Source organism: Sphaerodactylus townsendi, linkage group LG09 (genome assembly GCF_021028975.2).
Source record: "Sphaerodactylus townsendi isolate TG3544 linkage group LG09, MPM_Stown_v2.3, whole genome shotgun sequence".
NCBI lineage: Eukaryota > Metazoa > Chordata > Lepidosauria > Squamata > Sphaerodactylidae > Sphaerodactylus > Sphaerodactylus townsendi.
The window spans coordinates 2,215,378-2,228,801 of NC_059433.1; the positions used below are offsets into that span (position 1 = coordinate 2,215,378).

The window sequence follows — 13,424 nt, forward strand, 5'->3', positions numbered from 1 at the left end:
TCAGCAGCCTGAGCGATTTGTTGACCATTCTGAGGTTCAGGACAGCTCTGCAATTCCCATTCCGCTTGGGCACCGTAAAAAAGTGAGAATATGTGCCGGAGAACCTCTCCTGCATAGGGATCTGTTCTATTGCTTGAATTGCCAGGAGGTGAGACACTGCCTGAAGTGTCCTTTCGGTTTTGGGGGAATTTCCCGAGGTTGGAGAAGGGATGAATTGCTGCTTTGGGAACTGTAGGAACTCTATCGTGTAGCCCTCTGAAATCACCTCCCTGCACCATCTGTTCACGTGGGAGCCCAGCCAGGCCGTCGTGAAGCTGGTTAATCTTCCTCCCACCGGAACCTCCATGTAGTCATTGTTTCTTGAACTCGGGTTTGAAGGGCTTGCCCTGTCTGTTGTTTGTTCTAGGGAAGGGTTTGTTCTGAAAGGAACTCTGCTGTTGCCATCCCTGCTTGTTCCCTTCCCTGGGGAACCCAGGTAGGACCCTGTTCGATCTAAAGGTGGTGCGGTTGGTGGGGGAACTGCTTTTTTCTTGTCTGACTGCCTTGGGCATAGCTTTCTTTTTATCCTTGGTTTCAATAAGGACCCTGTCTAATTCGCTGCCGAATAAGGCTGTTCCGCGGTAAGAGTACGCCGCTACCACGTTCTTGGAGCGTGCGCCTCGTAAAAGCTATAGGCTGCTATAGCCAGGCATTAGATGCCTGGCTTAATCATGTTAATTGCCAGGGCTCTGGCCACTAGGGCGATGGCATCTAGGGTGGCCGCCTTCTGCAATGAAGGCTTTGCCAGCGGAGAACGCTGTCCACCCCCTCTCTGGTGGCGGTGTCTAGTTCTGGAATCCTTTCCAGGACCCTCTTGAGCCAAACCATGCTGGCCCTGGCAACGGTTGATGGGTCTTAGTTGCTGCTGCCAGCCATTCGTGCGTCTTTCTTAGTGCCGCCTCTGACCTTCTATCCAGGGGATCTCTGATGTTCCCCTCCCCCTCCTTGACTACTAAGTCTGCTGAGTCAAGCGCTGCCACCGGGGCTTGCAGTATCGTGTGGAATTGTGGGGGCATCAAGTAGGTCTTCTTGAAGGAGGGGGGAAGAGTTTTGTGAGCTGCCGATTTCAGCCACTCTTTCCTGATTCTGCTTACAAAATAATCGGAGACTGGGAAGAATTTTTCCCCCTCCTGGTCCTGGGGGAAGTAGTCTACATTGCCTTTAGGGAACCCTTTGAGAGGCTTGGCTGATGTGGAGGGAAGGTCTGGGTCAGGGGGAGGGTCTTCTGCCCCATCCTGGTCCTGTAGGTCCAGGGCTGAGATGGCTTTGGTGATAAGTAGCTGTAGGTTTTCCAGCTTAAAGAACTTAGGGGCCTGTTCAGTTGTCTCTATTGGACTTTCCTCTGTATCTGAAAATCTATTCTCCTGCATTCTCTCTTCCTTCGCTATGAGCGGAGTTCTCCTCCTCATCTGGAAACTCAAAGGGGTTTCTTTGTAGGCTGGTCTACCCTCTCCCCGGATGGTTCTTCAGTGGAAGCCGCGCATTTGGCCTGGACTGCCGATTTGGCGTTCCCTGGCATTGAAAGCTTTCTCTATCTGTTCGCTCAGAAAGCGCGCGAAAGCTGCTGGCGGGGCGGATTGCCAGGCCGCGACAGCTGCCGCCGCGGGGTTTGGAGCTGCTGACTGGCGCCGGGCAGCACCTCTTGCCCTACCCCCTGGGTCACCGATAATGGCCTTAGCTCTACGCCGGCCTTTGAGACTTACTCTGTTTGGGGCGAAACCGGAGACTTCGAATCCTGCATGAGGTAGGAGGAACCGGGAATGGAGCCACCTGGATCGCTATTGCTGCGCCCTCGGAAGGCGAGAGATAGCTCCTGCAGCAAAGCTTCGGTTTCGCTTCGCGCAAGAAGCGGGCGCTCTGTCCTTCTTGCTACCCGCGTAATTGGCCGTTTTCTTCTTTGGCGGGTGGCTGCTGCGCTTCTGCAAGTGCGCCGCTTTGTTTCTCGTATTCGGGTCCTCCTCACGCCTTTGCTCTTGCGGTAATCATCCCGGCATGAGCCGGTCACCATGTTAAGGCGGGAACCGCTGGGAATGGCGTGGGTTTCGCTTTCCCCAGCACACGGCTACACCTTGCTTTTAGCCACTTCTGCTTCTAACCTCAATCCTTCCCTCCCAGTTTACTCACGTTTGGTGGAGTGGGAAACAGGAGGGAGACAGAATTGCACACGCACACACTATACTGGATGGAAGAGCTAGAGCCCTGGGGAGCTAGTGAAAAAACCATGCACTCCCTGCAGGCAGGAAAAAATACTGAGGAGGAAAGCCTAGGACACGTGACAGGAAGGGATCGTTAATCAATTAAGTGGTTCCTGCCTCCTTGCAAGTGGTGAAGAAGACACCCAATCAAGATATCCCCCGCCTCCAGTAGAATGACATGTCACTTGAGTTAACATTTACACTACACAATCTGACATCCTAAATTTAATTATTAGTAATTGCTGCAACTTCCTCCCATGCAGAGATGTGAAGGTGCAGGAAACACGGGAAGGTGGGTTTCTTTCAAAACATTTTCCCCACTTTTTGGGAAAAAGATAGAAAAAAGTTAGGAATATTGGAAAGCTCTCCAATTAAATATTTTCTCTTTTTGACAGGACAAGGTATTAAAATGTGCAGTATGAACATGTTTACATACAACAATCTATGCCATAAGACAAGTCATATGTATATTCTTGAATCCAAGATCCCTTTCCACACCTAAAGGGTGATGCTGTCTTCATACCAGGAGTGTATGAACTTGTCAACAGCTGCTTGCATTCCTCTGGTGACTATTAAAATTAAGATATGAGCCCTTAGGTAGTGCTGAATTTAGGACTATGCCATTTACTCTAGACCTCTAGAGTTAGTTTTTCAGGACACTCTGTCTTGCACATCTTCTCCACATTTATACAATGACAAGAATTCAAATATTTTTAGGGCAGATAATCAATACTCACAGCAATATTTGCTGCATAATGCAGATTGCATCTATGGTTGTAACCTGAATAATTACAAATTAATCTAATTGGCAGCATGGCACATAATGCTCCTGCAAGGTACTGTAACTAGATGCCTTTCAGTGTGAGCAATTCATCATAAATGGGACACTCTATGGCCTCAGAAGATGTGACGCAACCATGGATAACACAAATTTACTAGATTCTGCATTAAATTTTACAACACAGAGATAATATTGAGTGATGGATTAATTTACTTTTAATAAAATATTTAAAAATAAACTGTAGATGATGACAAAAGGAACATGTTTCAAGCTCAATAGAGGGAATATGTAGAAATTTGCATTTTAGAAGTTGCAATATCAATAACTGGTATTACATTCAATAAGGGACAGGAAACATGTATTTTTGCTACCTATTTCTTGCTCAACTCCACAGAGTGCAACCGGATGAGTAGTTACTTGTTTATTTTGAATAATGAGTCAGGGGAGAGGCGGAAGTGCACACACACTTCAAATTATCTATTTCATGCTATGCAAAAATATGCATTTTGGTATTTTTACAACAACAAAAAACCTGAAATGTAATGTGGCAAGACCTGGTAGGCTCAACGAGGAAAGACACTAGTGGTATACAGATGTTCATGTGGATTGAGGGCCTAGAATGGTATTTACTGAATTTTTAAAGGAAAATCCAAGAGATTGATGCTGAGAAGATGACATGAGCTTGCTGTGTTGGAACTTGGCTCATATAAGCATTGGTTTTTCTGGCTCAAAAATGCAGGCTTTAAATTCTTGGCTCCTGTAGAAAGGCTCTCACATACTATTGTAAAAGATGCCAGCTATCTGGAGTGACAGATAAAGTACTTTGCAGAAGGATTCTTGAACTTGAAAGACAGGGAAACAAAGAGAGGGGAACAGCCTTTTCGGAAGCAGCAGTGCAAGATAGCAACAAACGTACAACACACACAAAATGTGCATTTGCCGCATGGTTGTGACATATGTGCAAGTAACAAGTTCTGAACACATGTCCACTTTAGTTACTGGCAATGTATTCCCAAAGCTGTTTCTCTAAATCTTGGTCTGACTAATTGCTCTAAGTCTAAGTTCTTCAATTTGATTTTTGGAGGAAGTGAGTCAAGCATGGAATGTCCAAAGCAGGAAGGTGGAAACATGTGATCAACATTCTCAATTTGACCATGATATAAGCTGCTTTTTGGCAAAAAGCTCATTGGATCACCTGAAGATTTTGCTTAAACTTCTAACTGGATGCTTTGTTGTGCAACTGTCAAGTAGCTGCTTCCACAGTTTAGTGTATTTGTTTTGTATGCTACATAATCACAGTGAGGACATTCCTTGCCAACTTAAGCTACATTTGTATTTCTCCAGATCCATGCAATCTGACTGCCTTTGGCAGGAAGCTGAAATGGCCAAAGGAGACACTTCAGATTTGTAAATCACAAACAGAGAAATGTAAATGAGCAGGTCCTGAAGAGTTTGATGAAAAGCTGATGATGAGGGAAAGTGAGTATAAATGTACGTGTGCAAATGGGATTTTTTGCATAAACATATGCAAACTCTTTGAGGATACACAATGAATTTGTCAAATGTTCACCTGTGCTGACTTGCAAAGGCAATATGAACTGAATTGGTGAGCAATCAAACATCCCTGAAAGCCATAGTAAAAAATCTAGTACACAACACCTCCTCAAACAAAACACGATGTCCTCAAACAAAACACTAATCCTGACCACAATCATCAAGACAAACAAGTACATTAATTATCAATCCAGCAAAAAAACCCAACAAATCCTTTCTCATTTTAAAAAAAGTCCTGACTCAAGACTTCAGAAAAGTTAAATGTGTTTCCTATCTCTCCCTCTCTCACACACATAAAGCTCCTGTTCCTAAAATCTGCAGAAGGAGGGAAATTACCAATGGACAATGCTGTTCTGTTCACAAACTTGATTTAAATCATTATAAAGTAAAGAAGGAAAGTGAATTATTTAAACCAATGTTTCACTCACAAAAAAGTATTTGCAAATTACGAGGAATGTAAAAGAGAAATATTTCCAAAATTTCATCTTTAGCTCTTTAATGGAATCTAGCAAGTAATAGGATGAGCTCACATGGACACTGTAAAATACAACTGAAATCACTATGTTACTGTAATTTATTTATTTATTTATTTATTGCAGTTACCTGTTCTTTGACTGATGCCAGAATGGCAGATGTGGTCTCTGTTTCAGATCCATCTCCACTGGATGTGTTCAACATGGGGCTAAGAGAACTTGTCTTGTCCAAAGACGATGGCTGGTCTGGAACAGGCATAACTCCTGGACCAAGAAAACAATGAACAATTATGCACATGGTTTTTATCAAGAATTCAAAGTACATAAAAATAGCTTACCTAGTTTTTTTCTTTTCAAATCCAAAACCTCCAAGAATAAATTGTAACTTCAGTCATACCAAATTGGGGGGTGGATGGAAGAGGACATTGGAAGTAGCAGAAGGGTCACACTGGTGTCATTGTCCATAACATCAGTACAAAGGGGCAGAGCAGGCACCAGCAACTTTATGAAGGTTGTGAGAGGAGTTGGTGGTGGGGATGGGACTCAAGGGAGGTGGGTGGGAAGGAGCAGAGGGGAGTGGCCAGGGAGGTGTGGTGGGACATAGCAGCATGCAGGATCCTGAGACCTCCAGGGCTGTTGGGAAGGGTCAGGGCCCAGGGAGTAGGCTGGGAGGGAGCTGCCACTAGGGATCACCTTATGCTCTATGGCCAAACCTGGGCTCATGAGCAACTGTCCAGCAACAACCCACCTAATTTTCACAGTGACTGACCCATGATGGGAGGTCCAAGGGTATGCATGGTGATGTCCTCCACATGTTCACACCCCAGAATTGCCAACCGTACATCAATTCCTTTAGCACTGGCCCAACATCTCCCATGAATAGAGGGTAGCTGGCGGTCGGCATTCCCACAGTCTACAACCACGCTTTCCAGCAACACCTTCTCTGCCATAGCAGAAGCTTAGTATGTGGTGGGGGTGGGGGTGGGGGTAGCAGGCTGGGTCCCCAAGGACTCTAAGCAGGCATCTTTGTTCCTCTGAAGTAGCACAGAATCTCTGAAGTTAGCCGTCTACGCTCAGGTCGCCCACTGAGGGGCCCCACTGTCAGGTCCTGGACTGAAGTCAATAAATTGGCTCTGGATATTTGATCAGAAGTCTTTATTGAACACAGCTTGGTACCTGGCTTGACAAAACCAGTTCTGGCAGGCTGTGGTAAAATGGTTACATTTATCCCCATGGGTTTCCCACCAGAATCCCCCCACCTTGGTTCTCATGGAATGTGGGAACGTTACAGCGGAAAAGGAGATGTCAAGCATCTCAAGGTCAGTGCAGTGATAGTGTCCAGCCACCTGCCACTTCCCCTACTGGGTCAGCGCCAGGGTTGCATCTACTTTGGCTCAAGTTGCAAGCATCAAAGAAAAAGAAAGAGCAGGAAAGGTCCCACAGGCAGGTGTGAATTCTTGCACTTCAGTCCCCTGTATTGATGTCAGGCCCATCCTGACACCCACCCAATACAGGAACAAAAGAGAGCACAAACATGGGTGGGAGGGGAATGTCACTGCCCAGCATGGGGGCATGATGGTCAAGCCTGGCCATGCTGTCAATCAATCAGCTGCACCAAGCCCATATCAGAGAGCTCCCTGAATCCCATAAACCCCAGTAGAATTTGCACAGTGTAACTGCATTGCCACGAAAGGGTGAGGTGGCACAGCGAGGCCTGCACAGACAGGAGAAATGGACGACCATCATGGCGCCATGAGGTGGGAGTGATGCTTCTCCCTGGGGGTTGGAACCCAGCGGCCATTGGAACAGCAGCACGATCAGACACGTGGTTTAGTTTTAACGCCCAGTCCCTGCAGCTAATCCTTTGAAATGGGCAGACCCCTTGCAATACCCACATGGGCCAAGAGAGCCCATTCCCTTCCCCCTCGGGCAGCAGTGTTACTTCCAAGCCTGGAAGATGGTGACGCCCCTCCCCCCTCTTATTCGGGTGGGATCCTTCTATGGTCAAAAGCAGAGATGCTCATAGGGAAAGGGATGGATTAGTCCGGGGCATGGGGTCATCCTTTTGCTCTGCCTGTCCCCTACTCTACTTGTCCATGCCCCACTGCTCTGGGCAGGAGACGACTTGCCCCCTCCCTTTGTGCAGATGCTCCTGTGCTGGCGAACCTTCCAATCCAGCTCTGCCTTTTGCCTCCACTTCCAAATGCGCCGTACAGCACCCTGTTCTCCTCTGGAGGTGGCGCCACCATGTCACAGAGGCACTATGCCCAGGCACCACACAACTATCCCCTTCTGGATTGGGCTGATAGTAACCTCCAAGTTGTACTACTGAGGCTAACACACTCTAAATGGGACCGCCTCTGAAAAGTGTCTGGCATCTAAAACAGTGCAAGTCCTAAAAGGGAGCCACGGAGAGAAATATGCAACCACGTACTGCATCAGTCCATTTGTTCCCAAGGAAAGTACTAGTGAAGAGCTCTGGTTTACTGAGGTTCCCTAGTACCGAGATGTTCTTCAGCACTCCGACCAGTCGCCTGGGTCTCTAGCCTACATTCTGGGAGGAGAACCTCCTGGGGCAGCAGTCGCCCTCAGTAGCTCCTGAGTCGTGCCTGAGTGCACCCTAGAACACGAGGGCTGAGAGAAGAGACCAATAGTACAGGCAACAATACTAGAGTTCTGAGCATAGAGTTAGCTAGGTATGGGATGAGGCAGGTGGATTAATCTAGTTCCACGTCAGCACAGATGTCCACACTGGAGAAAGACATTCAGTGTAAGAGTTAAAGTCTGCTGAGGGAGTAATTGTTCCTGAATAAAACTCCAGTCCTGTATTGACCCAAGAACACATTTGGATGTCTTCCTTTAAGTCTGGGCATAATGAGTTTTAAGTACAGTCTTCCAAATAATTATTTGCTTTCTGGTGGGGTTTTTTTTTTTTTGGTGACCTTCTAAAAATGCAGCTGCTCCTCTATTCTCTTCCAACACATCTCCATTTTGACATAAGCTGAATAGCCATTATCTCTCTCTCCGCTCTCTCCACATATGCCTAAAAGCCTTTAAGGCCATGATGAATTAAGAATCAACTCACTGCATTGTCACAGGTTTTCACAGTCAAAATGTACAGGCTGTTGCGGGTTTTCTGGCCTGTGTGGCTGTGGTCTGGTAATTTTGGCTCCTCACATTTCACCCACATCTATGGCTGGCATCTTCAAAAGTATGTCATGGTAAGATGTGCTTCTCTCTGTGACTCCATGCTGTGCACAGAGAGAAACACATCTTACCTTGAAATGCCTCTGAAGATGTCAGCCATAGATGCGGGTGAAATGTTAGGAGCCAAAATTACCAGACCATGGCCATGCAGCCCAGAAAACTCAACCAAAGTCAATTCAAGTCACATTTTCAACAATCTAAACACAGTATTCTGTATAAAATCTTAATAATCATCAGCAAGTGAAAGTACAACTCAGACTATTCCTTTTTAAAAATCCAGTAAGCCATAGGTAACTAGGAGAAGAGATGCTCTTCTTTCACACATTCACACATACTATAATTATGTGCAGCACACAGTTACAAACAGCAGGAAGCAGTAATCACAACAACAATCAGTAGCCTCCAGATATTCATTTAAAATATAGAATGCATGTACTTAAGGTTAGGAAAACTCACTTCTTTTGGTTTAAAAATCTTCGATTGAATGGAAGTACTACTGGTTAATTTTATTAAATAGCCCGGCAAATTAGTATCAAGTAATACTCTCTCGATCCAGAGTTGACCTCAGACGCTTAATGAAGCACTGTGTGGACTACTGTGAATCCAATAGATTGACAATTAATTATGAAAAAACAAGGTTTGGGTCTTCTCTAGGTGCTTTAAGAAGCTCACATGGGCAATGAATAGCATCCAAATTGAACAGGTTAAGTCCTATAAGTACCTCAGCCTTTCATTCTCCTATAACCTTTCATGGGCAGCCCATAGGAAGGCCGCCCTTCTAGCCACATCCAACTGTATTTCAGCATTACTACACTTCTTCTACAGCTAAGCCATTCCTTTGTTCCTCCTGCCCTCAAATTTTTCAATGCCAAAGTCACCTCAAGATTGCGTTACGAAGTCCCAATTTGGATACAAGCTGCTTATCACCCTTTGAATTCCCTTCAATCCAAATTTTTTCATAAGATAACTGGACTCCCGAAATGGTGTGCCCTATGCAGTCCTTTGTCTGGAGTTAGGTCAAAACTCCTTGGAATCAGCCGCTTGATTGAGGGCTATTAGATTCTGGCTGCGAATTCATTTTCTCCTCGACTGAAATTCCCTGGTCCACCATCTGCTCTCTGACACCCATTCCAACCCCTGGTTTTCCATAATCAAAGAAAAAATGGACTGTCAGTGGATTTACTCTGCCTTTTGTCCTATTCAGAAACTTATACAAAATTAAAAGGCCAACTATTGGATAGAGAGTTTTCTACCCTAATCACTGCAGCCAAGAAAACTTGCTCCTGCCTGTAATTTTCTATCCCATTTGAGCAGGGCCCCTTGGCACACTACCTGTACTGCTTAATAAACCCCATTCAAAGAGGAGCCATAATCCTCATCAGGTTTAATGTCATGCCTTCCGCCTTGTTATATGGCAGATTTAACAAGCAAGAAAAGTCTAAAAGATTGTGCCTGTGTAATGCTAGCTCAGTTGAATCTCTGGGCCACCAATTATTACACTGTTTCAGATTTAAGGAAATCAGATCCAAGTATGTGAATCTTACTCCTTTACACTTACCCAATCTCCCCAATTTATCTAGATTACACTACTTGCTGGACAATCCTGAGCCTTCTTTCTGTATGATAGTGGCAGACTTTCTCCTGGAAATTACTAAATGCCAGTAGATTTCTTTTCATTTAACATTTATTTCCTGTTTTGTATATTTATGTTTTGCTTAAATCAGTTCTTTACTATTGTTGTCTATGCCAATAAAGGCTTGCTGAAGAAAAAAAATGTCAAGTAATATCACCACTTTATGTGCTAAGAAAGTTAGAAGTCCATTGCTCTGTCCATCCAATGAATTAAGCGTTATATTCTCACCATCACCTGACAGAGGTTATGACTAGAATGGACCATTGGATACTTACTGGGAAGGGTCCTTCTCCTGGGGGATAGAAGGACATCTTGGTGGTGATTTTATACCCCATTCTCCAGGAGGCAGGAACTTCAATTTTTTCAACTTCCTGTCTTTGCCATGGACTCCATTTTGAGCCAGTATTTGACTGACATAGCTGCTAAGAAAGGAACCATTAACATACAATATCAAAACGCAACCAGACAACAGTCTTAACTTATGAATTGTGTAATGAAAACTATTTGGTTTGGACATAAAGATACTTGGTTTGGTCATGAAGAAAGTTGTTGCACTACTGGACAACATGTCAACCAGGGAGGGCCAAGATGTCCTCCTATCCCCCAGGAGAAGGACCCTTCCCAGTAAGAATCCAATGGTCTGTTCTCCTGGAGGTGGAGGGCATCTTGGTGGGACTTCCTAGAGCAGTGTCCCCCAACAAGGGGGGTCCTCCAGTATGTGCTCCAGTACTCTCCTATCAAAAGCAGTCTGGGCAGCAGCCCATGACTGCAGTTAGTAATGTCTTACGAATGAAGACGGGGAAGACCATATTGCAGCTTTACAAATGTCTTCCACTGAAGCTCAGTTCCAGAGGTCTATGTTATAGAGGCGCACCTGACTGAGTGTGCCATGATCCCTGCCAGGATTGGTAATCTGATGGCTTTATGGGCCTCGATTATACATGCCTTGAGAGTGGAGCTAATTGCTGCCACTGACATTTGGTGACCAATATTTGGAGGCAAGACATTTATGAAGCTGTCTGATTGGCAAATCTCTTCTGCCAAATGATGAATATCTTAAGGTCCCTGCGGACATCGAGGTTGTGCCAAAGACATTCTTTAGGATGGTTAGGCTGGGGGCAGAAGTTGGGTAGAACAATTTATTGACTCAGATAAAAATCAGAGCTGGCTTTAGGTTTAAATGTGGGATCGGTTCTTAATACCACCCTGTCCTTGTGAAAGGTGCAAAAATTGGAATTTGCTGACAGTGGTTAAAGCTCAGAAGCCTGGCTGAAATAATGGCACTTTCATTATCAGCCATTTCAAATGGATTGATTATACAGGCACCAAAGGAGATCTTGTAAGAGCCGACAAAATGGAACGTAGCCTCCAAGGCGGGAATCTATGCACTGGAGGTGGTTGTGTCTGCTGCACCCCCTTAAGGAATCAAACCATATCAGCATGTCTCGAAGCTGGTACCCCTTGAAAATCTGGCCATACCATAGAAATGGCTGCTGTTCACCTTCACAAGGTTGAGCTGTGAAGGGTTGATTCAAATCTATCTTGGAGGAATTCCAACACCAAGGACAGCTTCGGTGAAGTAGGGTCTACCTGTTTTTTCTTGCTCCCCTTTTCAAAGGTCCTCCATGACGAGTTGTAAATTCTCAATGTGGTCTATCATCTAGAGGCAACAATGTTGTGGTCACCTTATCAGAGTAGCCCTTCTTCCTTATGTTCTCCCTCTCAATAACCACGTGGTCAGTTGAAACCAGTCGGGGTTAGGATGAACTACTGGTCCCTGTAGGAATCTGTGGTAGATGGAGAGGGGGCAGGGCGGCCAATTCCTGTATTATCGAGAACCACGGGCGTCTCGGCCAGAAGGAGGCTATTAGGATTACCTGTGCTTGTTCTGCGATGATCCTCCATAGAAGTTTGGAAAGCACTGGAACTGGTGGAAAAGCATATAGCAGCCACTGTGGCCAGAGGACCAGCAGTGCATCCATGTTGTAAGCCCTTGGGTCGTATAATCTGGTCATGAACGACAGGACCTGGTTGTTCTCTGAGGTCACAAAGAGATCCAGGTATTCCGTGAGTCTGACTGGAATACTTGATGATTGATCATCCATTCTGCATCCGCAATCACTTTCCAGCTCAGTCAGTCTGCTTCAACATTCAGTTTTCCTTGAATGTGCTCTGTGTGGAGAGAAAGGAGAAGTTCCGGCCAAGGTAAGATTTTGCAAACTTCACAATGTAGTTGGGAAGACTGCGACCCTCCTTGGTGACTGATATAGGTCTTGGCAGCCACATTGTCGGTCTGGACTAGGACATGTTGCTGCCTGATGAAGCTCTGAAATTTTTGGAGGGCTAGGAAAATGGTCCAAACCTACAGAATATTGATGGGAAGCTGAGATTCTGCAGTTGACCAACATCCCTGCACTAAGTTGTCATCTAGGGTGGCTCCCCACCCTTTTAAACTCTTGTCAGTGAAAACTTGAGGCCGGTTTGAGAACAAATGCACCTTTGCTTGACTCAGGTTTCGGTTGAACATCCACCACCGAAGATGGTCCTTCAGAGAGGTGGAAATAGGCTATGTGTGATCCCTTTTGTGGCATAGGAGGCTAAGAACTCATGTATCTAATCTGGAGGAACCGGGTTTGATTCCCAGCTCTGCCGCCTGAGCAGTGGAGGCTTATCTGGGGAACTCAGATTAGCCTGTACACTCCCACACACACCAGCTGGGTGACCTTGGGCTAGTCACAGCTTCTCAGAGCTCTCTCAGCCCCACCAACCTCACGGGGTGTTTGTTGTGAGGGGGGAAGGGCAAGGAGATTGTAAGCCCCTTTGAGTCTCCTGCAGGAGAGAAAAGGGGGATATAAATCCAAACTTTTCTTCTCTATGTCAAACTGGTAGGGTTTGAGAAATTGCTAAAGGGGTCTAGCATGTAGCCTCCCCGATTGAATCAGGTTGATGGTTGAGATGAATAGACCTAGTAGACTGGTCGGTTGCAGAAGGGATTGTTGTTTGCTGCATAGCCACCACCATGCGTTATATCCTGGTCACTTATTTATTTATTTATTTATTTATTTATTTATTTATTTATTTATTTATTTATTTATTTATTCTTCCACTTATATACCGCCCTCCCCTGGAGGGCTCAGGGCAGTTCACAACAACAGACAAGTGGATTTGATAGAATACATTACAGAGTATATGATTATATCGATTTAGAAATAAGGCACTCGATTTCCATCAACTATTTTTAAATACCGGAGTAGTCCGAGGCTGCTAAAACTCCTCTAAGAAGGGATGAGTGGGCCTGGGTTGTGTAATGGGCACGTATATCATAAGCTCGGTACTTCCCCAAAGGCCCGGCGGAATAAAACAGTCTTGCCGCGAATTTCGGGCTTGTTAAAAGGTCCCGCAAGTCCCGGACAACTTGGAGGGAGAACATTCCACACCAGGCAGGAGCCAGGGCCATTAAAAGCCCTGGCCCTAGTCGGAAAACCAACCGCATCCATGGAGAGGGCAAGGATCCACCAACAGATTAGCCTCCTACTTCAAGC

General features: G+C 45.5%; 1 protein-coding gene across 7 annotated transcripts in view; it reads right to left on the bottom strand.

Moving 5' to 3' along the window:
- CTNND2 (catenin delta 2) overlaps window positions 1–13,424 on the bottom strand; it is a 655,193-nt gene that overhangs the window by 574,575 nt on the left and 67,194 nt on the right. For all 7 annotated transcript variants that reach the window (XM_048507354.1, XM_048507355.1, XM_048507356.1 and 4 more), the window contains exon 2: window positions 5,173–5,306. In XM_048507354.1, the coding sequence (XP_048363311.1) occupies window positions 5,173–5,306 (134 nt within the window). The remainder of the gene's footprint in view (window positions 1–5,172; window positions 5,307–13,424) is intronic.